A 22,332-nucleotide genomic window follows, 5' to 3' on the forward strand; every position below is an offset into this window, starting at 1 on the left:
GTGGGCCTGGCTGGGGAGACGCAACGCCCAATAAGTGCTGAGCAAGGCCTCAGTGGGGCTGAGGCGTCTGTGATGTGTTCTGATTAAACAGAGTCTCTCCAGCCATCGTGTGGAGGATGGCCTGATGGGGAAGAGGCTGGGAAAGTGGGTGACATGTGATGCAGTCCTGGACCAGCACAGGGGCTCCACGGGGGCTTGGGTGGGCAGGAGGGACTGATAGGATGTGGGGACTGAGGGAAGGCAGAGTCCAGATGGCACCCAGGTCCCGGCTGAGGTGCCCAGGAAGGCAGGAGGAAGAGAGGGTGTGGGGCCAGGACAGATGGCCCTGTGGACACAGAGCCCCCAGGTGCCATGGCAGAAGCAGGGCTGGACCCGTGAGACATCAACAGGAAATGAGCCCCAGCTGATCTGGCCGTAAAAACTCTGCGTCACGTTTATACCAGCTGCACCACAGAATGATCACCCTGGGTCCCTGGAGGCTGGGTAGATGGTCCAGACCCTTGTCTTTACTGATTCTACGTTCAGTACAATGAATGCACCTGCGGCCTCTCCCGGCGGGGGCCCTGGGCCTGCTCTGAGACCCATGGCAGCTCCCGCACGGGCTAGGGTGGGGACCCGGAGTGGACGCATTCTGGCAGCTGTGAGCCTGAGCTGGGCCCTGGGGCTGTGTGGTGGGGGGGCTTAGGGGAGAAGCTTGGGCCAGACCCTCAAAGCTCCAGGGAGCTTCTTCAAAGGTCACAGGGACCATCAGGGTCTCCTGTAACTGGGTAACTCTGATCATTCTAAAACTTCGGAAGGCCCACACAGTGCCTGGGTCCTCGTCAGGCACTTTCTGCTGGGGCTCAGCAGGAGTGCGACGGCAAAGACGGTCTGATGCTGCAGGCTGGGGCACAGTGAGAGCCTGGTTGTGGAGGGACTCTCCCGTCCGGGGCCCCGCCAGCCACACTGCCCTCTGCCCCAGGACCCCCTGGCCCCTTTTTGGCACTCAGTGACAGGCGGCTGTGTCTGCGGCTCCTCTCAGGCTTACCCCTCGCCTGTTCTAAACACACCTCTGGCTCCTGACGGGCTTCAGGCTGCTCCAGGCCAGTGTTAGGCCCAGGCAGCCTCTAGGACCCGCCATGCCCTACATGCCCACAAACTGTGCTCCTCAAATCCTGGGCCAGTTTCCAAGCAATTAGTTTACAAAGTCAAAATGGTCAGCTAAGGAATTCTCTGGCGGTCCAGTGGTTAGGACTCTGAGCTTCCAATGCCAGGGGCCCAGGTTCGATCCCTGGTCGGGGAACTAAGATCCCAGAAGCCACACAGTGCAGCCAAAAAAAAAAAAGGTCAGCTAGAGGCAGTCAGGTCACCAGGCAGTTTCCTTGAAGAGAGCCAAACACACAGGCAAATGCAGCATGCCAGGCCCGCTCCTGGTCCCAAACGCCCCACGTGAGCCTGCCAGCTCCGGCCTGGTCCTCATAACAGTCCTGCTCATGTCAGAGGAGGCAGCAATGGGGTGAGCAGGGCAACGACCCCAGCATCCAACCTGGCCCCCTAAAGATGAATAAAAGACCCCTCACTTTCTGTCTTGCAGGTTCTCCAGCAGCCTTTGGTGGCCCAGCATGGCCCACTGAGGGGAACCATGACTGGCTGGCCGACATGCGCCGCTGACCATCCACAGTCGTGTCTCACCAGCACGTGACCCTCCTCCGGCAGCCCCCCACTCGCCCGCCCCGCCCAGGAAAGTGCCTGCACCGCCAGGGACATCATGTAGTAGGGCCGGCTGCGGCGCCCAGTGAGCTGCAATGGTTTTGTACACGACCCCCTTTCCCAACAGCTGTCTGTCCGCCCTGCACGCCGTGTCCTGGGCGCTCATCTTCCCATGCTACTGGCTGGCGGACCGGCTCCTGGCCTCCTTCATACCCACCACCTACGAGAAGCGCCAGCGGGCGGATGACCCGTGCTACCTCCAGCTGCTCTGCACCGTGCTCTTCACGCCCGTCTACCTGGCCCTCCTGGTCGCCTCGCTGCCCTTTGCGCTCCTTGGGTTCCTCCTCTGGTCCACCCTGCAGTCGGCCCGCCGGCCCTACGTCTACTCCCGGCTGGAGGACAAGGGCCCAGCCGGCGGGGCGGCCCTGCACAGTGAATGGAAGGGTACGGGTCCTGGCAAAAGCTTCTGCTTCGCCACTGCCAACCTCTGCCTCCTCCCGGACTCGCTGGCTAGGCTCAACAACGTTTTCAACACCCAAGCCCGGGCCAAAGAAATCGGCCAGAGAATCCGCAACGGGGCCAGTAGGCCCCAGATCAAAATCTACATCGACTCACCCACCAACACCTCCATCAGCGCGGCCAGCTTCAGCAGCCTGGTGTCACCGCAGAGCAGTGATGGCGTGGCCCGGGCCGTCCCTGGGAGCATTAAGAGGACGGCCTCTGTGGAGTATGGTGGGCGTCACCCTAGCGACGAGGCTGCCAACGGCCAGGCCTCCGGGGACCCAGCCGAAGGTGGCAGCCTTGAGGACGCCTGCATCGTGCGCATCAGTGGTGACGAGGGGGGCCGGCCCCCTGAAGCCATCGACCCCCCCTCTGGGGGCCAGGCCAGGAACGGGGCTGGTGGGGACCCACGGGGCCAGACGCCCAACCAGAGTCAGCGGGATGGGGACTCGGGGAGCCTGGGCAGCCCCTCGGCCTCCAGGGAGTCCCTGGTGAAGGCGCGGGCCGGGGCTGACGGCGGCAGTGGGGAACCGGGCGCCAACAGCAAGCTCCCGTACAAGTCCTCGGTGGCGAAGAAGGCAGCCGTGCGCAGGAGGCGCCACCCGGACGAGGCCTTTGACCACGAGGTCTCAGCCTTCTTTCCTGCCAACCTGGACTTCCTGTGCCTGCAGGAGGTGTTTGACAAGCGGGCGGCCGCCAAGTTGAAAGACCAGCTGCACGGCTACTTCGAGTACATCCTCTATGACGTCGGGGTCTACGGCTGCCATGGCTGCTGCAGCTTCAAGTGTCTCAACAGCGGCCTCTTCTTTGCCAGCCGCTACCCCATCATGGACGTGGCCTATCACTGTTACCCCAACGGGCGGTCCTCCGACAGCCTGGCCTCGAAGGGAGCTCTGTATCTCAAGGTAGGAGGCCTCAGCCAGCAGGGCCCAGAGCCATGGGGGGAGGCAGACTGCAGCCAGGGTCCTCGCTCTCTTGGAGGGCATGGGGCAGACAAGGCCTTTCATGGAGTGGAACCGGGGGGGCCCCCAGCTCAGGGACAAGGGAAATAATGCAGGGACAGGAGCCGAGGCTCCAGGCTGGGTGATCTCAGGCAAGTCCCTCAGATCTCTGAGCCACCAATCCCCCATCTGTAAAGCGGGGGCAACGCAGAGCCTACTCACAAGGTGGGGAGCGGCACGGGAGCGGCGAGGCCTGGGAGGTTCCCACGGTGCCGGTGGTGAAGGTGGTAGGCGGTGGAGGCAGGGAGCCCCTTCTCTGAATCATTGCAGACAAATGGCTGTAGGCTTGCAGGCAGGCCTCTCAGGCCCTGGCCGTTACTACACCCGCTGCCTCAGGCCACCAGGCTCACTGGCCAGCACGCCCTCTCCCTCCTGGCTGTCACGCAGCTGCCACACCAGGCCCTCTGCCCACCAGCCCGAGGTTTCACTTCCACAGTCACTAATTAAAGAGAATCATAATTATTTCTGCTAATTTGGATGCAACTGGGAGAGCTTTTAGACCATGGTAATTTGGTCATTACGCATTTATCTTCTTCTGAGCCTGACACGCTCAGCGTGTTGACTTTCTGCTCCCCATCCAAAAGCTGCTCTTGGTGCTTCCAGAGTTTTCCGAAGCCCCGTTTGGCCAGCTGCTACAGAACGGGGCTTTCCGCCCCCAGAGGCAGCAGCTGCTTCGGGTGCGGATCTTCTCTGTATTCCCCTCAAGACCTCTCCGTTCTCCTAGGAGGGGTTCCGTGAACGGAGGGGGCTGGTGCAGCTACTGTGGAGGCCCAGCGTGGTGAGACGCTCATGCCCAGGCCTCAGCTCTGACTGTGCTCGGCCTGTCCAGGGAAGTGCCACCTGTCAGTCAAGCTCCTGCCAGGAGCGAGGGCCCGGCGGATGGTCCACATGGAGCCTGCCGGAGCCAGGGCCACACCCCAACACCCAGAACTCCCCTCCCATCACTCTGGCTCTTGTGTGGCTCAGCCGGCGCAGATCTGTGGGCCCTGGCTCTCCTGAGATGCTGAAATTGAAGGCACTCCTCTTACAGGAGACCAACCTCCCCATTTTGGCATATGATTTGTCAGTGTTCTGTCTCAGCAGCCGAAGTGACCTTCTGGGGAAGGAGGTGACATGTCAGTTTGTGGGTGGGAGGGAACGCACCCTCTCCCTCCCGCCTGCCCTACTACAGACCGCTCAAAGGCCAGGGCCCCTTCAAGCCTTCCCCCAGCCTACATGCCCCCTCCTCCTCTCTTTCCTCAGCCTGGTACCTCAACTATCATGCCCACCAGGGTCACAAGTCTCCTTGGGACAGCCCCTCTGACGCGGGCTTCCCTCCCATCCCCTATCTCTCTGGCCGTTCCTTCCAGGCTCCTTGTCGCCTGCCCATCCTTTAAATGATGAAGAGCCCTCTACCTCCTGGATCTAAAACTAGTCTTCAGATGTGTTTAATTTGGTCCACACCATTAAAAAATTTCTTGTGTTGGCCAACATTTAAAAATCAAGCAATTTCACATGAAACTCAGTTTGCAACTTCTCTCCCCACCTTGGCAGATCTGGCAGCACCAGGTCTGCTGCATTCTGTCCAGCTCTCAGCCTGAGCTGGGGGTTGGCAGCCCCCAGAGCAGGTGGCCTCACTTGGCCAGCCCTCTTCATTTCCAAGCTGTTACACCATGGCCAGCCGGCCCCAGGCACCTGCCCGGGGAAGTGGCTCCACAGCCTCCATTTCCGCACTTGCTGAGGACTCTCTTGCCCTGAGCCCAATCTACCCGGGCTCCCACTTTCACTTTCCAGATACCTCTGGGTCCACGCCATATCTCCAGCTGCAAGATCACTGCCCAGGCCACCATTCCTCTGCATCCACCCAGATGCTTTGGGCTGTCCTCTCATTTCTAACCTGTCCTCCTCATGTCCCAAGTCTGACTCCTTTTACCCTCTTCCTGCTGCCTCAGGGAGAAGTCAGCCTTCACCTGGGCCCCTCCAACCTCCCTGGGCTCTGCTCCAGCAGCACCCTGAGGGGCCTCCATGTGCCGATCCCCCTTGTCTTGGCTGCCCCACCTCAGTGGAGCTCTCCTCAGCGGCGTCCAGCACAAGCCAGCTTTCCCTCAGGGGTTCCTCAGCCCTGGCCCCAGATGTCTTGCTGCCCGCCTCTCCCGTCAGACAGAACTCGAGAGCACAGCCGTTGTGCTCGGCACAGCAGACCCAGCTCATATCTGTTGGCGAGAGTGTGCCTCTTTCTCTACATGGAAGAGTGAAACAAGCGAGGTTTCAGGAGCCAGGCCAGCCCCGGGAGGGCCCAGGGGCTGGAAATGTGCTAGCCGGGCTGCTCCCTTCACCCGGGGCTCCCTGTCCAGCCCTGCCTTCCCATTTACTCTGCAGAGCTTCTCATCCTCGAGGAAAGTGTGCTTTCCTGCTACCGAGACGCCCGGAGAAAGGAGGGAGGGAATGGACTGGCTTCTGCCTCAGGTGTGACAGAGCCTGATTCTGGGCCCTGCTCTGTTGACAGTCTTTGTCCACTAGGACTAAAGGCACAACCTCTCAGAGTGATTGTTTGTTTTTTGCAAGAGAAACATGAGCCTCTGAGGCTCCCGAGGACTCAAGCCCCGGGAATCAGTTAGGTCCCAGCACATAATAAAGTGGATCTTGGGGAGCTCACAGGACTGATGGAAGGAAGAGGGCGGGGGGCTGACATACCTCGTTCTGCGTGTCTTCCCTCCGGGCGGGTTCTCCTCAGCAGCAGGGCTGAGTGGTGCCTCCCTGCACTTGTCTCCGTCCCCACCCAGGATTCAGCACAGGCAGGTGACATGAAATGCTGAGCGGGTGAGGGGCTTATGCACTAAAAGCCTCAAATGGGCAGTTGTTGAAAAGCGTGGCTCAGTCACCAGGAGCTCAGAAAGCAGTGTAGAGCAGGGGGAGGAATGGGCATGAGCCAAGAACGTCAGATTTGAGCATCAGATTTGAACCGGCCTCAGCCACCAGAGCCTCATGACCCCGACCACGGATGGAGTAATTTTAGTATAATCCTTACAGTTGTTGTAAGGCTCTAGTAAAGCCGCATCCGTGAAGCGCTAGGCATGGTGCTCACAGCGTGAATATTACTATAGAGGAGGGAACAGGCCCCTGGCCTGAGGATGCAGACAGCACCACCGTGTGGCCTCTGGGGGCACTGTGGTTTTAAAGCTGTGTTGTGTTTTTGCAACAGGGAGAACCAATGGTGTGTAATTTCCAAGGGATTCCAGGGGTGGGGGTACCACTGGGCAAAGGTCTGGGCCTGGAATATGGGCAAGAAGTGAATGGTGAACATATGATCTTACAAACAGCCCCAAATCCAGGCCCATTATCAAGTAACCAGACATTCATCTGCCTGGGCACTGGAAAAGGAAAGATGTGCATCTATCCAGGCTAGAAAAGGGGATGAAGAGCTGTAGAAAGCTAAGGGTGTTTGATGACGAGAAAGACCTCATGGAGGAGAATAATACCAACCTGACTTCAGCAGCAGAAAGAAGGATGGAAGCCTCCCGAGGCTCTCAGAGCGGAGGGCCCGTGATGAGTCCAGGCCACTGTTAGCTGGAGGATGGGCAGAGCTATGCTCAGCAGAGGCCAGGGGCCCCCGCGCTGCTGCTGCATGCACCTCAGCCAAGAACTGGCCTCTATAGTCACCCTCCCCGGAGACTTCCCGAGGTCCAGGGTCTCAACATCATAAGAAACCCAGTCTGGACTAGATTAGTGAAATATGGGGAAGACAGCTGAGGCTCAGATGGGAGGAAAGCCCAGAGAGGAAGAGGATGTGGATTCAACCAGAGGCCTCTGGGAAGGGCACCCGAGAATGGTCTGGGGAGCACGCCAGGAGGGACTCTTCTGTCACAGCCTCCAGCAGAGGGCCTGAGAACCCACAGGCTAGGTTGCCAACCCTCCCCTCCCCGACCACAGCCCGACAAAGGCTCAGGCTTGCACCAGGCTCACCACTGGGGGCCGAGTTGTCTGTGCTGTACAACTGAGTTGCTCGTTTTCATTACGCCAACCCATGGAAACAGTCTGCCAGGGTAGCCTGCAATTGGGCAGGGAGTCAGGGAGGAGCCCTCGGCCCCACTCCCCCTGCCAGGGACGCTGTCTCCAGTGAAGGAGGTGAGCAGCAGGCAAGGACCGAGGTTGGGGAGAGTAGAGCGTGAAGAAGCCCCTGTGGAGGAAGGAGGACTGGGCTCAGGATGGAGGCCATGGGGTGCCTGGGGCCAGCCATGACATAGGTGCCATGGAGACACCGGCCACAGCTGTCATCCCAGATCTGGGGACTAACAGGGGACCACAATCAAAAAGCAGTTAAAATGACTGCTCATGAAGCCAGAGAGGCAGAGACTGAGAAGACAGAGCCGAAGGCAAGGTCCGAGGCATCTCACAGTGGACGAGGGTGGTGGGCTTTGTGGCTGCACCACATCCCAGAGGCGAGCCTGATTCAGACTTCACAGGAATGGGCTCCAAGCCATGATCAGGTCCAGGGTGTGACCAAGGGGAGGAGGAAAGAGCCACCAGGCAGGAGTGGACAAAGAACCAAGGGGCTGGCACTTCAGGGTCATCCATGTGGACCTTCTGGTCACCAGGAGACAGCAGGGGTGTGGGGAGCAATTTCTGTATCTCTCTCCTGTAAAACCGTGCCTGAATTGTCGGTGGCACTCACCATGCCACAGGCTGGTACTTCTTCATGCATCTGCCTCCCACACTGGAGCAGAAGTTCCTAGAAGCAGGACATGTGCTGTTCTTCCCAGGGCCCCAGTCTAGCCAGGAGTCGACAGAGCTGGGCTTCTGAGAGTTTGACCTGGCTGGGGGCAGGAGTCGCCAGTGTCCCCTTGTGCTCAGAGAAGTGGTAACTCATAGGCCTCATCACCAACACCTTGCTTCCTCCCCTACAGGTGCAGGTAGGAAATACACCTCACGACCAAAGAATTGTCGGGTACATCTCCTGCACACACCTGCACGCCCTGCCAGGTAGGGTCCAGGGGCCCAAGCTTCAGCGGGTGGGGAATGTCCCCTCAGACTGTTGGGACTGGCCTGGCTGGGGCCTGGCAGCAGCTTCATCATCTCTCTGTGGTTCTGCCGCACAGAGGACAGTGACATTCGGTGTGAGCAGCTGAACATGCTTCAGGACTGGCTGGCTGACTTCCGAAAATCTACCTCCTCGTCCAGCGCAGCCAACCCCGAGGAGCTGGTGGCATTTGACGTCGTCTGCGGAGATTTTAACTTTGACAACTGCTCCTCTGGTGAGGCGTGCTCCTCACCATTAGGGTTGGCCACTCGGGGAGGCGTGGGTTCCAGTCGCAGCTGGAAAGACCGGGGTCAGGCAGCTCAAGTAACTTCCTGCTCCTCCAGAGTATGGGGGTGGGACATTTAGCAAGACTATGATTTCTCTGCCCCCGAGAATTCCTAGAATAAGAGGACTTGATCTCCCTAAATAGCTCAGAGGCCACCTTGCTGGAGACAAAGAGATGCCCCACAGATGAACCTCTGGCAGGGAAGGCTGGGAGCCTCTGAAACCCAGACTAATGGGGTTAGCTAATGATACTCACCAAGTCTGTATTCAGCTCTTACTTTGTACCAGGCACAATTCTTTTTTTTTTAAACATTGATTTATTTGGCTGTGCCGGGTCTTAGTTGCGGCACGCGGGATCTTTGTTGCCGCGTGCAGGATCTTTTTTTTAGTTGTGGTACGCGGGCGCTTTTAGTTGTGGCATGCAGGATCTAGTTCCCTGATCCGGGATTGAACCCGGGCCCCCTGCATTGGGAGCGTGGAGTCTTAACCACTGGACCACCAGGGAAGTCCCACCAGGCACAATTCTGAGGGCTGTTAAAGGGGGCATTCTCAAGGACACAGAAACCCAGTGACAGATGAACCACAGATCAATCTGTCTGGGGACACAAACCCCACCCAGAGGCAGTTACCTGAGGGACAGGGACCTGGTGACTCTGATCAGACTGGAACCAGGGGCAGGTGGCCCTCCAGGACAGGCCAGACACCCGGAGCTCCTCAGCACTCCCTCCCTCCCTTCACAGACGACAAGCTGGAGCAGCAGCACTCCCTGTTTACACGTTACAAGGACCCCTGCCGCCTGGGGCCTGGGGAGGAGAAGCCATGGGCAATCGGTGAGCTGGGGCTGGGCACGGGCTCTGGGGTGGGAGGGGAGGGGGACTGGGGCAGGGGAGGGGACTACCGAGGCCTGATACCCCATGGGCTTCCCGGAGAGACCTGCCCCCAAGACCTCACTGCTGGGGGGAGGGGGGGCACTCAGTTGCCCAGCCCACAGAAGCCCTGGCCTAACCCTACTGCCCCAGGGAGGCAGCCCTCCTTGAGGCTGGCTGGGCCCTGCCCGCAGTGACCACTCTCACCCCCTTGTCCCCAGGTACCCTATTGGACAAGGACGGTCTCTACGACGAGGAAGTGTGCACCCCTGACAATCTGCAAAAGTAAGCACCCAGCACCCATGCTGCTGCGGTCAGGCAGGGTAGGCAGATCCAGGCAGCTCTCAGGTCTGGGATGAGCACCAACCCAGAAACAGGTGTGGAGAGATGGGCTCTGCGGGCAGACAAGAGCTCACAGCCCCATGGGACGACGCCTGTGAGAGCCTCAGGGAGGCAAGCTGGGGGTGGGCGGAGGCTGTGGTGGACCTCATGCCCCAGGGGTATCCTTACCAAGAAGAAGCCTCCGAGTAGGCCTGGGGCCTCGAGGTGGTGTTTCCTACACCAGCACCCAGAGTCCGGGTCCACTCTACCAGAGCTTGGCCTGCCCTGAGCCCCAGCCTGCCTTGGGCACAGGAAAAAGGACCAGAATCTCCAAGGGCGAGGCCAAGCGCTGCAGACACCCCTGCCGAAGAGCCCTGGGGATGGCATCTGCTGCAGGAGCCCGGCAGCTGGTAGCCACCCATTAGGCAAATAAAAACACGAACAGAGATAAGACAAGCCAGTCCTTTTCAAAGTAGAGACAGTTCCATCCCAGCCAAACTGCATTCTTGAACCCGAGACTTCCAAAAAGGACACAGTTGAGAGGCCAGCAGCAGAGCCAATTTATAATTCACATCCTGAGACTGCACAGAGCCACGGCAATGGCTCCTTGCAGCTAATTTGAGCCAATTAATTATAGACTAAATTTGAAACATCATCCTATGCCGAGAAAATTATCTTTTTATGAGATGATGATTTAAAAATGACTATCAGTAACTCTTAGATCACTGATGCTGGAATTAATTATCAAAGGCAAAGGACAGCAGTGGATTACATTTCTGAGATATGACGACGTGCTGCATGTCATTAGTGTTATTTATCTCAAGGCTGACAAAGACCCTGCAGAAATCCATGTTTGCTGGCTGTGCCTGTCCAGGTGCCCTGTCCATTTGTCCAGGCGTTAGCCGGGCAGGCAGGCCTGTGTAGTGTCTCTCAGTGGCTGCACCTCTCACTCCCAACATTGGCCTGCATCTGCCCTCTGAGATGGGGTGTTCCTTGAAGTCTCCTTACCACTGATTTTCAGGCTCTGGAGGAAACCTGGCAGGAAGCAGATGGCAGTCAAGGAGTCAGAAGACCCGGACTCAGGGCGTAACATTCCACCTGAGCGCCCTGCCCTCCCTGTAGATCCTTGACCAACACATACGCATCCCTATCAGCTTCCTTCCACTGAGAAATGGAGCAACAGCTGCAACCTACCTTGTTCCTTTCTTCACACACCTGGTCCCCAAAGTGTTCTGGGGCCACAGTCATTCTTGTGTTAGGAGGGACAGTGGAGGCTCAGAGGCTTGATGGCAAAGCCACTCAGGGACTGACCGACACAGCAGTCCAGTCCTGGGATGGGGTCTGGTTGTCTCCTGGCTCCCCTGGCCCCCTGCTGACCTGAAACAAGAGTCATGGGAGGCCTGGGGACTTCCAGAAGAGGAAGGTCCCTGAGGCTCACTGCAAAGATCAAGTTCCCCAAAACAGGACACTCTTAGCTCAGAGCAGAAACCATCCTGGAGAGGGGCTGGGCAGTTCTGTCCCCAACTTGGTCACAGGCTCTGGGTGGTGCCAACGTTCTAGTTCAGAAAGGGAAAGAGTGCTGCCAGCCCACGGTGGACACGGGACACTCCCAGGCAGATTCTGGAGTGGCCCAGGTCGGTCAGGAACTCAGACTCAGGTGCGGTCTCTGTCCATCCCAGTCCCTTTTGGGGCTCACAGGGAAGACAGATCTTAAATGCAGGGGTTTGGTCTGACTTGCGGGCAGAACGTGGCTCCACGCTCAGGACCTGGACCACAGTGGGGGCGGGGCTCACCTTGCCTTCCTGTGCCTTCTGTGTGAGCAGGGTCCTGGAGAGCGAGGAAGGTCGTCGCGAGTACCTCGCCTTCCCCAGCAGCAAGAGCCCCGGGGGAGGCCAGAAGGGACGCAAAGAGCTGCTGAAGGGCAACGGCAGGCGCATTGACTACATGCTGCACGGGGAGGAGGGGCTGTGCCCAGACTGGAAGGCCGTGAGTCTGGGCTGGGCTGGGCTGGGCATAGGGGACCCTAGCCCTGCACCCCTTGGCAGCACTGAGCTCTCCTCTGGAAATGGGACGTGCCCATCCAGGAGGCCTTTGGGGCCCATGGATCCTCCCACCCCTCTGCCTTCAGGAAGGTCTGGGCCAGGCCTCTCCTTTACAGGATGCCCTTTGGGTCTAACTGGGATGTTTCTCCTCCCCCCGCCCAGGAGGTGGAAGAATTCAGTTTCATCACCCAGCTGTCGGGCCTGACAGACCACCTCCCGGTGGCCATGCGACTGATGGTATCTGCGGGGGAGGAGGAGGCATAAATGGGCCAAGTCATCACGAGCAGCAGGGCCTCCGCCAGCCCTCTGAGCCGCAGTCCCTCCCTGGCCATGTCCCCTCAGCGAGCACCACCCGTGCTGGGGGAGGCGGGCAGGGGCCTGGGAGAGCTGCAGCCAGTCCTGGGTGAGCTGGAACCAGCGCTGCCCAGCACCTCCGGGCACTCGCCATGGACAGGAGTCAGGCCGGTCTTGGGAGTCCTGGCTGCCCAACCAGTGCCATTCTTTCAAATTGTTATTTTCTACAAATCTACAGCACAACCTAGTTTGTAACCCGTGGGTTAGTATGAGAACCGGGTTTCTGTACTCTTTGTATCTCTTTTCAAGCTTCGTCCAGGGTTCATTATTTTTGTCTGCTGCCATGTTGTCTCGCATGCCTGCACCCTCGCATGCACGCTGCCCGCATGCCATGTGCCATGCTGTAGCCACAGACCCCTCACTCGGGCCTCACCCAAGGCCAAACTCCAAACACAATCAGAACCAGCCAAAGAAGCATTCCTGGACACACGGCCGCCGGCTCGCCACCTCCAGCCTGGACAGCTCATGAGCAGGGACCGTGAGGGCTGTGTCCAGTTACCAGCAAGCCCAGGCTCTTCCCCAGGGTCTTGCATTCAAGGGCGATTACATTTTAAAGAAAATCAAAAAAGTTAAGAACAAAAACAACCCTTCACTTTAAAGGGTCTGCAAGCCACGAGGGAGAATGCTGCTCTTCCCAAGACAGGCACAGCAGAGCCTGGAGCCTCCCTTGGAGACTCCAATCTGGGCAATGGAGCCATAGACGGGAATCCAAGGAAAGAGCATCACTTTTTTACAGGAAAAAGGGCAACTCACGGCATTAGGGGGGAGGGGAACTTCTGGTTTTGAAAATGATAGATTTGTAGCTTCTCTTCTGTCAAAACCAACACATCCTCTTTCTGCCTGATCCTGTCTCCCCTCCGGACACCCTTCTGGTTTGGGACCAATCTTTTCCTGGGGACTGTCCCCATCCACGTGCTGGCTGAGCTCAGGAACTGTCCACCTGCCTCTGGGTGGGGCTGCGGCTCTGTCCTCCCAGGCCAATCCTCAACAGCGACCCGATCTAGGGGCCCTGGACAAAGGGGCTGGAAGCCAAGGCACAGAGCAGCCTGTCCCCTCACCAGCGTGCAGGCCGGGGGTGGCAAGGCCAATGGCCACTGCTCGCCCCAGGCAGGGAGTGATACTGGCTGGCATCCACTCTGCCACCATGTGACCAGGGCCAGCCCCAGGCACACGCGCACAGCATGGCAGAGCCTGCAGGTGAAGCCCACAGCTCCTCATCCCACGGCAGCACTGCCTCTGCCCACTGGCCTTTTTAAACTCACCTGGGGACGGACGCCCCCCAGAGTCACGCAGGGAAGGTTTTGTCTGCTTCCAGGTGCGAGGCCCCTTTGACTCTGGGAGGGGGTTACTGACAACTCCCAATGGTCTCCCCTCTTCACAGCGCCCCAACCAATGTGCCCGCCTGGCTCGAGGCCAGTTCTGCCCAACGAGGCTGGGGACACACCAGGACCATGCTGCCAGGAGCCTCCTGGTGCCAATAAGCTGATGCTGTGCCTTGTCACCCACTGAGCTGCAAGAGGGACCAAGAGGGGGCCAAGGCCAGAGGCCAGGCTTGCGCTGGAGTAAGACACTCCTGAGAGCCACACTCACAGTGGCACTGGTTGGTCTGAATGCCCCTGGCTGGGGCAGCAGCTGAGCTGAGGGCCTCACTGCTTGGAGCACTTCCCTGGCCAGGCCCCCAGTCCCACCCCCCAAGTCAAGCCAGGAGGGGCCGCTCACCGTCTAGGGTGTAGTCCTCCTTGGGCTCTCTGCTGCACCCCTCCTCCAAGGCTGTGGCTCTCGAGGCCCTGGCTAGGCTTCACTGGGTCAGAGGTCTCCAATTCCAGGAGCAGCCAGGAATCTGCTCACAGGTGGAGCTCAACGGGGCAGATGTGATGCCTAGATGTCTGGGCCTGAGCTGAGGCCCCTAGGCTGCGGGTCAGCTGTGTGCCCAGGACAGCAGCGGAAGCAGGGCCAGGGCTCCTGAAGCAGAGCGACTCCAGCACAGCTTTCATCCTTCAGAGGGGCCGCCTGCCTCCCAAGGCAGCTGGGGAGGAGCCAAGGCACAGGGGGCCATGCTTCTCTCCCTACTCACAGGGCGGCCTTAGGCAAGTCATACCTCCCTGTGCCTCAGTCATTTCCTGTCCTAACAAGGTTGCCTCTGCCCAGCCTGCCTAGTGTCCAGAGCAGAGCTGGCCTGGCTCCCCTCTCCCCTTGCACTGCCCTCTGGCAGGGCCTCAGCACTGAGGCCGCCATCACCCAGCCACGAGTTTCATCAAGCCTGTGCACCCCCGGGTCTATGTACAAGCCAGACTTTTCCATTTCGATTTTTAAAAAAGAAAGAAAAGATATATCTCAGATGTTTCTGTGGCATCTAGGCCTGGGAAGGACGGACCAGGGGTCACCCAAATCCCCAAGGCTCTGCACCTGCCCCGGGCCCAGCCTCCTCCAGAGAAGGCAGGAGGCAGGGGTCAACTTTGGAAGAAAACGGTCATTTCATTTGTCCAGACCACCTTGAGTTTTAAGTATGGATATTAATCTTGATGCTTTTTAACTATTGTATTAACTTGCTGAGATTTAGAAATACTGTTTTAAAAAAGAAAAAAAGACTTTTTTAATTTCTGTATTTTCTTCTGTATTGTATCCTCATGGGACATTAGGGGTTTTATATGGTAAGCACACCTAAGGTTTTGGTAAGAACATTATCAAATACATATCCAGACGATTCTTCCCTAGAAGAAAAACAATCTTTACACCTGATAAAATATTTTGAAAAGAGAGGTGTTTTTTTTTTCCTTTACTGGTGCTGAAAGGATGGATAATGAGGAAAAAATAAAACTGTGAGGCTCAAGGCTGGTGTTCTCCACTCATTTAAGTGAAAAGCTAGGCTGGGCCCTGCTCTGACTCCAAGGGGCTAGGCGGCCAGGCGGGGCTGTGGGGAGACCACTGTGGGGGGCCTGCCTTTCCTGCCTCTCCCCACAGGACGGGCACAGCCTGAGTCTGCCCTGAACCACCAGGAAACCAGGCCCCTTGGGTTCTCTTACTCCTTCTGGAACTGGGAGTAAACAGCAGAAGGGCACCTTGAGTGTGGGAAGAAACAAGGCTAGGGCCTCCTTGGGGCTCTCTGACCTTCCCTGGCAAGGCAACGTCGGGGTGACTGCACTCATACCCATCCGCCCCAGACTTCTAGGGGACGAGGTCCTTCTGCTAAAAGGGGGGCACACGGGAAAGGGCCGTACCTCCTGGCTCCCTTCTGATGGCTGGTTTCCTGGGTCTGCCTCTGAGGAACTGCTTTGGGACAGCCTCCTCCCTATCCTCTTAAAGCAGCCTGGTGTCTAGGTGCTGGTCTTGGTCACCTGCTGGTGCTGCACATGGAGGCCAGACCCTTACAAACGTGGACTGGTGCCACTACTTAGCAAGTGAAAGGGTCTGAACTCGGTCTTTGGCCTGGCCCTGCCAGGGTCTTCAAGGCCTGGGGCCCAGCCATAAGTCTGCGACTCTGCCCCCAGAAGCCCCTCCTAGCTGAAGCAGGCAGGTGGGACTCAAAGGTCCCCAGTGCAGGCCAGGCTAGGCCAGCTCCCACGAGAGCAGCATGCCCCCCCAGCACTGCATAGCCAAGAGCAGCCCAAGCTGCCCAGCCCAGTCAACTCTGGCTCCGCTCCCTGGTTGGGCAGGAGGGACGCTGTAGCCTTGGAGCTTTCTGAGCACTTCATAACCACTGCAGGGTGGGCTCCTTGGCCCCTCCTCAGCTCCAAAGCCATCCCCGCTTCCCACCACATCTGGAGCAAGGAGCCACAGAGCAAAAACACAAAAAGGGAAGAGGTCTCCTCCAAGCCCAGAGGCCGAGCCGGGCCCTGAAAGGAGAGGCGCCTTCACCTTCCTTCACAGAAAGCCACACCATTCAGAGCCTGGCGCCCTCAGCCACTTTATTTCTCAACAAGTGAGAGTCAGCACCCACGGTCCAGGGCATCTGAGAGCGTGAAATCCACAGTGACATCTCCAGTGTGGGGGTGGAACTCCACGGTGTAGGTGATGGTCTGGGGGCCACCTGGTGGCACTCTGGGGTCTAGTGTGGTGTTGAAGAAGTACACAGCCTGCTTGCAGTGGGGGTTCCAGCAACAGTACCCCTGCAGGGGAAGCAGCAAGAAGGCGGTGAGGGCTTCTGACACCCCAGCACCCTCCTGGCCAGCCTCCAGCCCAGGCAGCTCGTGGTGGGAAGCTGCTGTTCAGGGCCGGGTGACCTGGGGCCACTGAGGAGTTATCATCTGGCTGAACATGCCTGGAACACCTGGAGCGCAGGCAGGTGGCACGGCGGCACCTGCTCTCAGGGCTGGCCCACTCTGGGACCCGCGCACACAGCACTACCTTGTCCTCCGCAGGCTTCAGGAGGCCGGTGCTGACCGTGCTGTCCGGGGTCAGGTGGTATTCCATCCACAGGACGGCTCCGTGGCTCCTCCCAGGCCTGGGGGTGAGGGTGGGATGGGGGGTGGGAACGTTGGGCCAAAAACAAACAGCTGCACGAGAGACTGGCCAAGCATGGTCATGGCTCCCCTCTGCTTTTCAGAAACCTCTCGTCTCTTCCACTTCCATCCTGCCCAGTTAGGAGGCTCCTAACACTCCAACTGACTAAGGCAACTCAGTAAAATGCTGAGCAAGAAGAGCCACAACCCAAAGCTCCCACTCACTCCCCACAGCCTGGCCAAATACTCAAGAGTAACCCTGGGGCAGGGCCAGCTTGCTGCCGGACCAGCCTCCTTGGCCTGAGGTCACAGAAAGGTTTGGCTCAGAAGGCTCAGAGAGGAGTCCAGGCATCAAAGTCTAGAAGATCTCTCCCAGATACTCTGGATGGCAGGCACAGATGGGCAACTGTCCTGCCTCCCCCTTGTCACAGGAGCCCAAAGGGGTTCTGGGCTCACGGCCTCCACCCAGTTAGAAGAAAGTTTTTCCTCTGGGAAGAAGCCGCCCCTCCCCATGAAGGGAGCTAGAGCTGGAGCTGGATGGGCCTGACCATGCATCACAACGACAGCCTCTGCCAATTCCTAACCTGCTTTAATTCCCAGGAGAGTTCAGGAATATGAGCCACTGGGTAACCATAGCAACCAAATTCACATTTCTCTGCAGCTGTGTGTAACATGCTGCTTAGCTCAAATGGAGTCTCAGATGTGGGAGGATCTGAGAGAGCCCACTCTGGCTCGCCCTCCCCACCCAGAAGCTGTGGGGACCCACTATACACTCAGGGCCACTTCAGGAAGGGCAAGGCTGCGACAAGGACAGCCATCCCACCCACATGAAAGTGGCCAAAGTAAGTGCTTAGCCACTCGGGCAATAACTATGAGAAAACAACCCTGCCACTTCCCCCACTCCCCCCACCTTGGAGACTACACTCACCTCTTCAGCTCGATGGCACCCTCAGCACAGACAGGCTGCAGGGGGACCGGCTGCCGAAAATCAAAGGTCAGGATCTGCTGGGGCTCCGAGCGGCTGCGGCACGGGTACTCCCACAGTGGGTGGGGCTCGGCCTCCTTGCTCTCCCTGAAGTCGAGGGCGTGCTGAAAAGGGAAGAGGAGGTAGGGGTGTGCAGAGACAGAGCCGGGCGGCCAGGGAACAAGGCCATGTCCTCGTCTCCAGAGTTTATCTATGCCAGTGGCCCCTAACCTCCATGGCCCTGGTCCCTCAGGGTAATTGCCACAGTCACGTGGGGCAGTGGGTCCTCACAAAAGACCACAGGTGCCTAGCCCGACCAGCTGGCTTCTGTTCCTGCCACCATTCACAAGCCGCTTCCTCGGTAAGTCACTCTAAGCTTCATGATCTCCCTTTTAAAACTGGATGACTGGGAATTCCCTGGTGGCACAGTGGTTAAGAATCTGCCTGCCAATGCAGGGTTCGATTCCTGGTCCGGGAAGACCCCACATGCCGCGGAGCAACTAAGCCCATGTGCCACAACTACTGAGCCTGCGCTCCAGAGCCACCAAGCCACAACTACTGAGCCCGCGAGCCACAACTACTGAAGCCCGCATGCCTAGAGCGCATGCTCTGCAACAAGAGAAGCCACTGCAATGAGAAGCCCGCGCACCGCAACGAAGAGTAGCCTTCCGCTCACCGCAACTAGAGAAAGCCCACATGCAGCAACAAAGACCCAACCCAGCCAAAAATAAATAAAATAAAGTAAAATACAATAAAATAAATAAAATAAAATATAAAACTGGATGACACTGCCCATCTCACGAGCTACCTTGAAGACCAACTGTCTATATTGATGAAAACACCTGTCATTTGGACACTTGCCCATTCAGTGACCCTTTCTGAGTACTACAGCTGCCAGATCACCCCCATACAAGGCTCCCAGTCTAGATGGAGACAACTGGAAGAAAGCGAACACAGTACCTGGGGGACACTGACCAGCTGAGAACAGGGCTGGGCAGGAGAGCTGCCTGGACGGGTGATCTCTAGGCTGCCTCTTGAAGGTTACACAGAAGTTGGCAGCAAAGAGGAGAGTGGACAAAGCCCAGCAGGGAAAGGGCGAAGAGCAGCGCAGAGCGGGCCGAACAGTGCGGGGTGACTGCTGGGGTGGGAGTAAGGGCTCAGGGAGCCTTACAGGGTTTTCCCACAGGGGACAGACAGGGCCAGACTTTGGATCTACAGATTCACCTGGGCTCCCTGCGGAGGAAGGCTGACTGGGAGAGGCAGGAGGGTGCATGGTCAGACAACAAGAAATCAAAGTGCCCCAGACCAGACCAGCAGCAGCGGGGGAAGAAAACTGGCTCACAAAGGACCTGATGGTTATGGAACCCAACAACCAACTGCAAGGGAAGGTGAAGACTTGTCTGGGAGGTTGCTGGGGCCCTGAGCCCAGCAGGCAGGTATGAAGTGGCAGCAGGTCTAGGACAGGAGCACTGGAAGGGGCCAGGCTCAGGGAGGGGAAAGAGAAGATGGATTCTGGAAGCATCAGGTCACAGTGCTTGAAGTCATCTTGGTGGAGAATCCACAGCTCTTAGCTATTTGGTCTGAGCTCAGGAGAGATGCAGACACTGGCCAGCAAAGAGAGAAGATGGGGACAGCTATGGGGGTCTGGGCAGGGGCCTGGGGGAGACCTAGAACACAGGACACATTAGGGGATGAGAAGAGGGGAGGAATCCAGGAAGGAGCCTGAGAAGTGGCCAGGGGGAGCCCGGGTGTGCAGTGGTTTCTAGAAGAATCGAACAGTCAGTGGTCTGCTGTGGAGAGGCAGGTAAGATGGAAACTGAAAATGTCCACTGGATTTATTTACTTAAAATATGTTTACACAAGTAATCCACAATCACTGTAGAAAATTGTACACAGAAAGATAAGCAAAATGAGGAAAATATTAACCACTTCCTAATCACACAACTAACATTTTGGTGTCCACTGCTCCACCCCTTTTTCTCTGCATGTGCAAATTTTTTTCTAATTAAAAAGAAATCGGGGCGACTTCCCTGGTGGCACACTGGTTAAGAATCAGCCTGCCAATGCAGGGGACATGGGTTCAAGCCCTGGTCTGGGAAGATCCCACAGGCCGCAGAGCAACTAAGCCCGTGCGCCACAACTACTGAGCCTGCGCTCTAGAGCCCGCGCTCTAGAGCCCGCGAGCCACAACTACTGAGCCCATGTGCCACAACTACTGAAGCCCACACGCCTAGAGCCTGTGCTCCACAATAAGAGAAGCGACCGCAACGAGAAGCCCGTGCACTGCAACGAAGAGTCGCCCCTGCTCGCCACAACTAGAGAAAGCCCGTGTGCAGCAACGAAGACCCAACACAGCCAAAAATAAATAAATAAATTTATATTATTTTAAAAAAATTAATATTGTACACAATTTTTAAAGGTTACTTTCCATTTATAGTTATTACACGTGTGAATTTTCTTAATACATAAAAATGGGATGGTGCTCCCTGCCCTGCCCTTCTAACGGGGCTCATGACTCTTCACATCCATCCTGGCTGAGCCAAATATCGCTGGCACTTTCATGACTGCTCTGGGTTCTGGGAGATGCAGAGCGTGGTGGCTGACTCGATCCCCTACTGATGTACGAATAACCCTGCAGGACCTTCCTTGCACATCCCACCCCCCTCCATGCTCTAGCACTTTCCCCTGGAATGGAGTCCCCAGAATGAAAATAGCTGGCTCAGAAGGTTGCCAAAATTGCCTTCTAGAGAGACCGTCCGAAAAGAGAACAAGCTGCTGACACTGGCAGGAATGGTTCCAGTGGCCTGGTGGTGGACAGGCCCCAACCCAAAATTCTGATTCAGGGGTTACAGCCCAGGGCCTAGAATGGCCTAATACCAGCCAGACTTGGAGACCCAATGGCTCTCAGGTTCATGCTCATGGTGAACCAAATAGAACGGATACACCTGCCCTCGCTGCCCCCAACAGAGGAGCTCTCTGCATGATGCCTGCACTGCCCAACCCAGGTCCCTCCACGGAAGCCACACGTCCCCATCAGAAGCCTGTGGCCATGTGGAGTGGGTGGGTGGGACACTGTGGGTGGGAGCTGTGGCCCTGCCTACCTTAATCATATCATCCATGATGTGCACATTGAAGCCTTCACAGTCACCACAGGGGCTCCGGATCCTCCACAGGTCCTGTAAGGAAGGCACAGCCTTACTGACACCCACCCAGCCAGGGCACACCAATATCCACACTCACCCAATGGGGGCAGGTGGGCAGGCACGCCAAGGGCTCTGTGGGACAGCACAGAGATGTCCACACCCACCCAGGCACACGGAAGTGTGGTGACAAGAGCAGGAAGGGTAAGTGAGGTCAGGCTGGGGGGCTGCCCCAGGTCCAAACCTGAGGCACATCTTGCTGCTCCCGCAGGCCTGGAAGAAATGCCCACAGTTGAATGGGCCCAGAGACATCAAAGACCCAGGATGGTTCCTCAAACCTGTAAAGCCCCCCATGATCCCAAGCCCTCTCCTATGAGGGACAATCAGCCAGAGCTACCAGGATAGTGTCTCTCCCTCCTTGTCCATCCTGAACACCGGTTCACTGGGAAGAGCTCTATCAACCAGTTCTCGAGGCTCTACGCCTATAAAGAGAGCGTGAGGACAGGATCCCCGGAGGGGACCAGAGGTGCACTCTGGCCAGTCAACGTTGCATTCTCTGTCTCTTGGACGTATGCCTAGGAACAGTGTCATTCTCCACATTCCCTCTTTGGCCATGAAAACCAGAATTTACATGGAATCTGATCAAGTGAATAAAAAACACAAAAGAAATGCCCAGAAAATTAAGCTACCAATGGATAAAGCCGTTCTTATCAAAGAAATATCAAAGGACATTCACGCTACATTTCAGGTTAAAAGCATTTCAAAATCCTTTTAATAAAAAATGCCTTTCCCAAAATTACTTTGTGACTGTGGTTCTGCTTTGATGAGAAAATTAAAATGAAGGTTTTCAATTTTTCTCGCATAAAGAAGCTGACTCGCCCATCTCAAAATGCTTTTAACAACGGGAGCCTCAGCTCTCTTTTTTTTTTTTGCCAGAACAGTCACTTTATTAACAGGAAGGGGGGGCCAGGCCTCTCGGCCCAGCGTGGCGCGGGCTGTGTGTGAGGTATGGTAACAGAATTGGAGCCTCAGCTCTTAATAAGAGCAGAGCAAGCTGAACAGCTTATCTTCTGAAACTCTTAATTTATATTTTAAAATTATTCTGATAAACCATAATTGTAAAATGACAACACACGGCCATTTCCATTTCATGTGCCAAATTACTTCATTTTTACAAAGGCAAGCCTCTTCTATTCAGCCCTGCAGTGTGATGACACAGAAAAACAGAGGCCCAAACTATTAAGACCCTAGTTGCTTCATCTGCATCCAAAGTCTTTACAAGAAAACAAGGTCCCCCCATCCCCCGCCCGAAAACTTCTGGGTGGCCTACCCTGAACTCCACGACCATCATGTGCAGCGAGGCAGCCTGGGGCATCACCACAGCGCCAGGCGCCAGGTGCCTGTCCACAGCAGTCCGTACATACCAGAAGTACAGGTTGTGCCACGGAAGCAGGCTGGTGGTGAAGAACGGCTCACCCAGGAGGAGAGAAACCTGGCGATCAGAGCAAGAAGCAGGACCAGGGCGTCAGAAGGATTCGGCTGAGGAGTAAAGGACAGGTTACAAGTTTCACAGGCACATTCATTCATTCATTCACTCACCCACTTGGTCAGTCAGTCAGTCAACAAGCATGTCAAGGTCTGCACCTGCCCTTGAGGATACAAAGATGAGAAACAGACATGAGCCCTGCCCTCAGGAGTGCAGAGTGGAAGGGGCAGCAGACAAGGCTGGGGGCC

At 57.0% G+C, this 22,332-nt stretch overlaps 2 protein-coding genes across 6 annotated transcripts in view; one reads left to right on the forward strand and one right to left on the reverse strand.

Annotated features, from left to right (window-relative positions):
- Positions 1 to 12,610, forward strand: part of SMPD3 (sphingomyelin phosphodiesterase 3) — a 79,664-nt gene extending 67,054 nt beyond the window's left edge. For 3 of the 4 annotated variants that reach the window (XM_029201670.1, XM_029201681.1, XM_029201663.1), the window contains 6 exons: positions 1,574 to 3,095; positions 8,075 to 8,150; positions 8,267 to 8,422; positions 9,213 to 9,302; positions 9,560 to 9,623; positions 11,483 to 12,031. In XM_029201670.1, coding sequence (XP_029057503.1) covers positions 1,785 to 3,095; positions 8,075 to 8,150; positions 8,267 to 8,422; positions 9,213 to 9,302; positions 9,560 to 9,623; positions 11,483 to 11,906 — 2,121 coding nt within the window. In that variant the 5' untranslated portion in view covers positions 1,574 to 1,784 and the 3' untranslated portion in view covers positions 11,907 to 12,031. Of the gene's footprint in view, positions 1 to 1,573; positions 3,096 to 8,074; positions 8,151 to 8,266; positions 8,423 to 9,212; positions 9,303 to 9,559; positions 9,624 to 11,482 lie in introns of all 4 variants that reach the window. The other variant, XM_029201690.1, reaches the window with a different exon arrangement.
- Positions 12,611 to 15,943: 3,333 nt separating this feature from the next.
- The window catches only part of PRMT7 (protein arginine methyltransferase 7), a 47,051-nt gene continuing 40,662 nt past the window's right edge, over positions 15,944 to 22,332 (reverse strand). For both annotated transcript variants that reach the window (XM_029201703.1, XM_029201709.1), the window contains exons 14-18: positions 21,929 to 22,090; positions 20,560 to 20,634; positions 17,423 to 17,583; positions 16,400 to 16,496; positions 15,944 to 16,161 (exon numbers count right to left, since the gene is read on the reverse strand). In XM_029201703.1, the coding sequence (XP_029057536.1) occupies positions 15,982 to 16,161; positions 16,400 to 16,496; positions 17,423 to 17,583; positions 20,560 to 20,634; positions 21,929 to 22,090 (675 nt within the window). In that variant the 3' untranslated portion in view covers positions 15,944 to 15,981. The remainder of the gene's footprint in view (positions 16,162 to 16,399; positions 16,497 to 17,422; positions 17,584 to 20,559; positions 20,635 to 21,928; positions 22,091 to 22,332) is intronic.

This window comes from Monodon monoceros, unplaced genomic scaffold, assembly GCF_005190385.1.
Source record: "Monodon monoceros isolate NGI ecotype Baffin Bay Population unplaced genomic scaffold, NGI_Narwhal_1 Super_Scaffold_10, whole genome shotgun sequence".
Classification (NCBI taxonomy): domain Eukaryota; kingdom Metazoa; phylum Chordata; class Mammalia; order Artiodactyla; family Monodontidae; genus Monodon; species Monodon monoceros.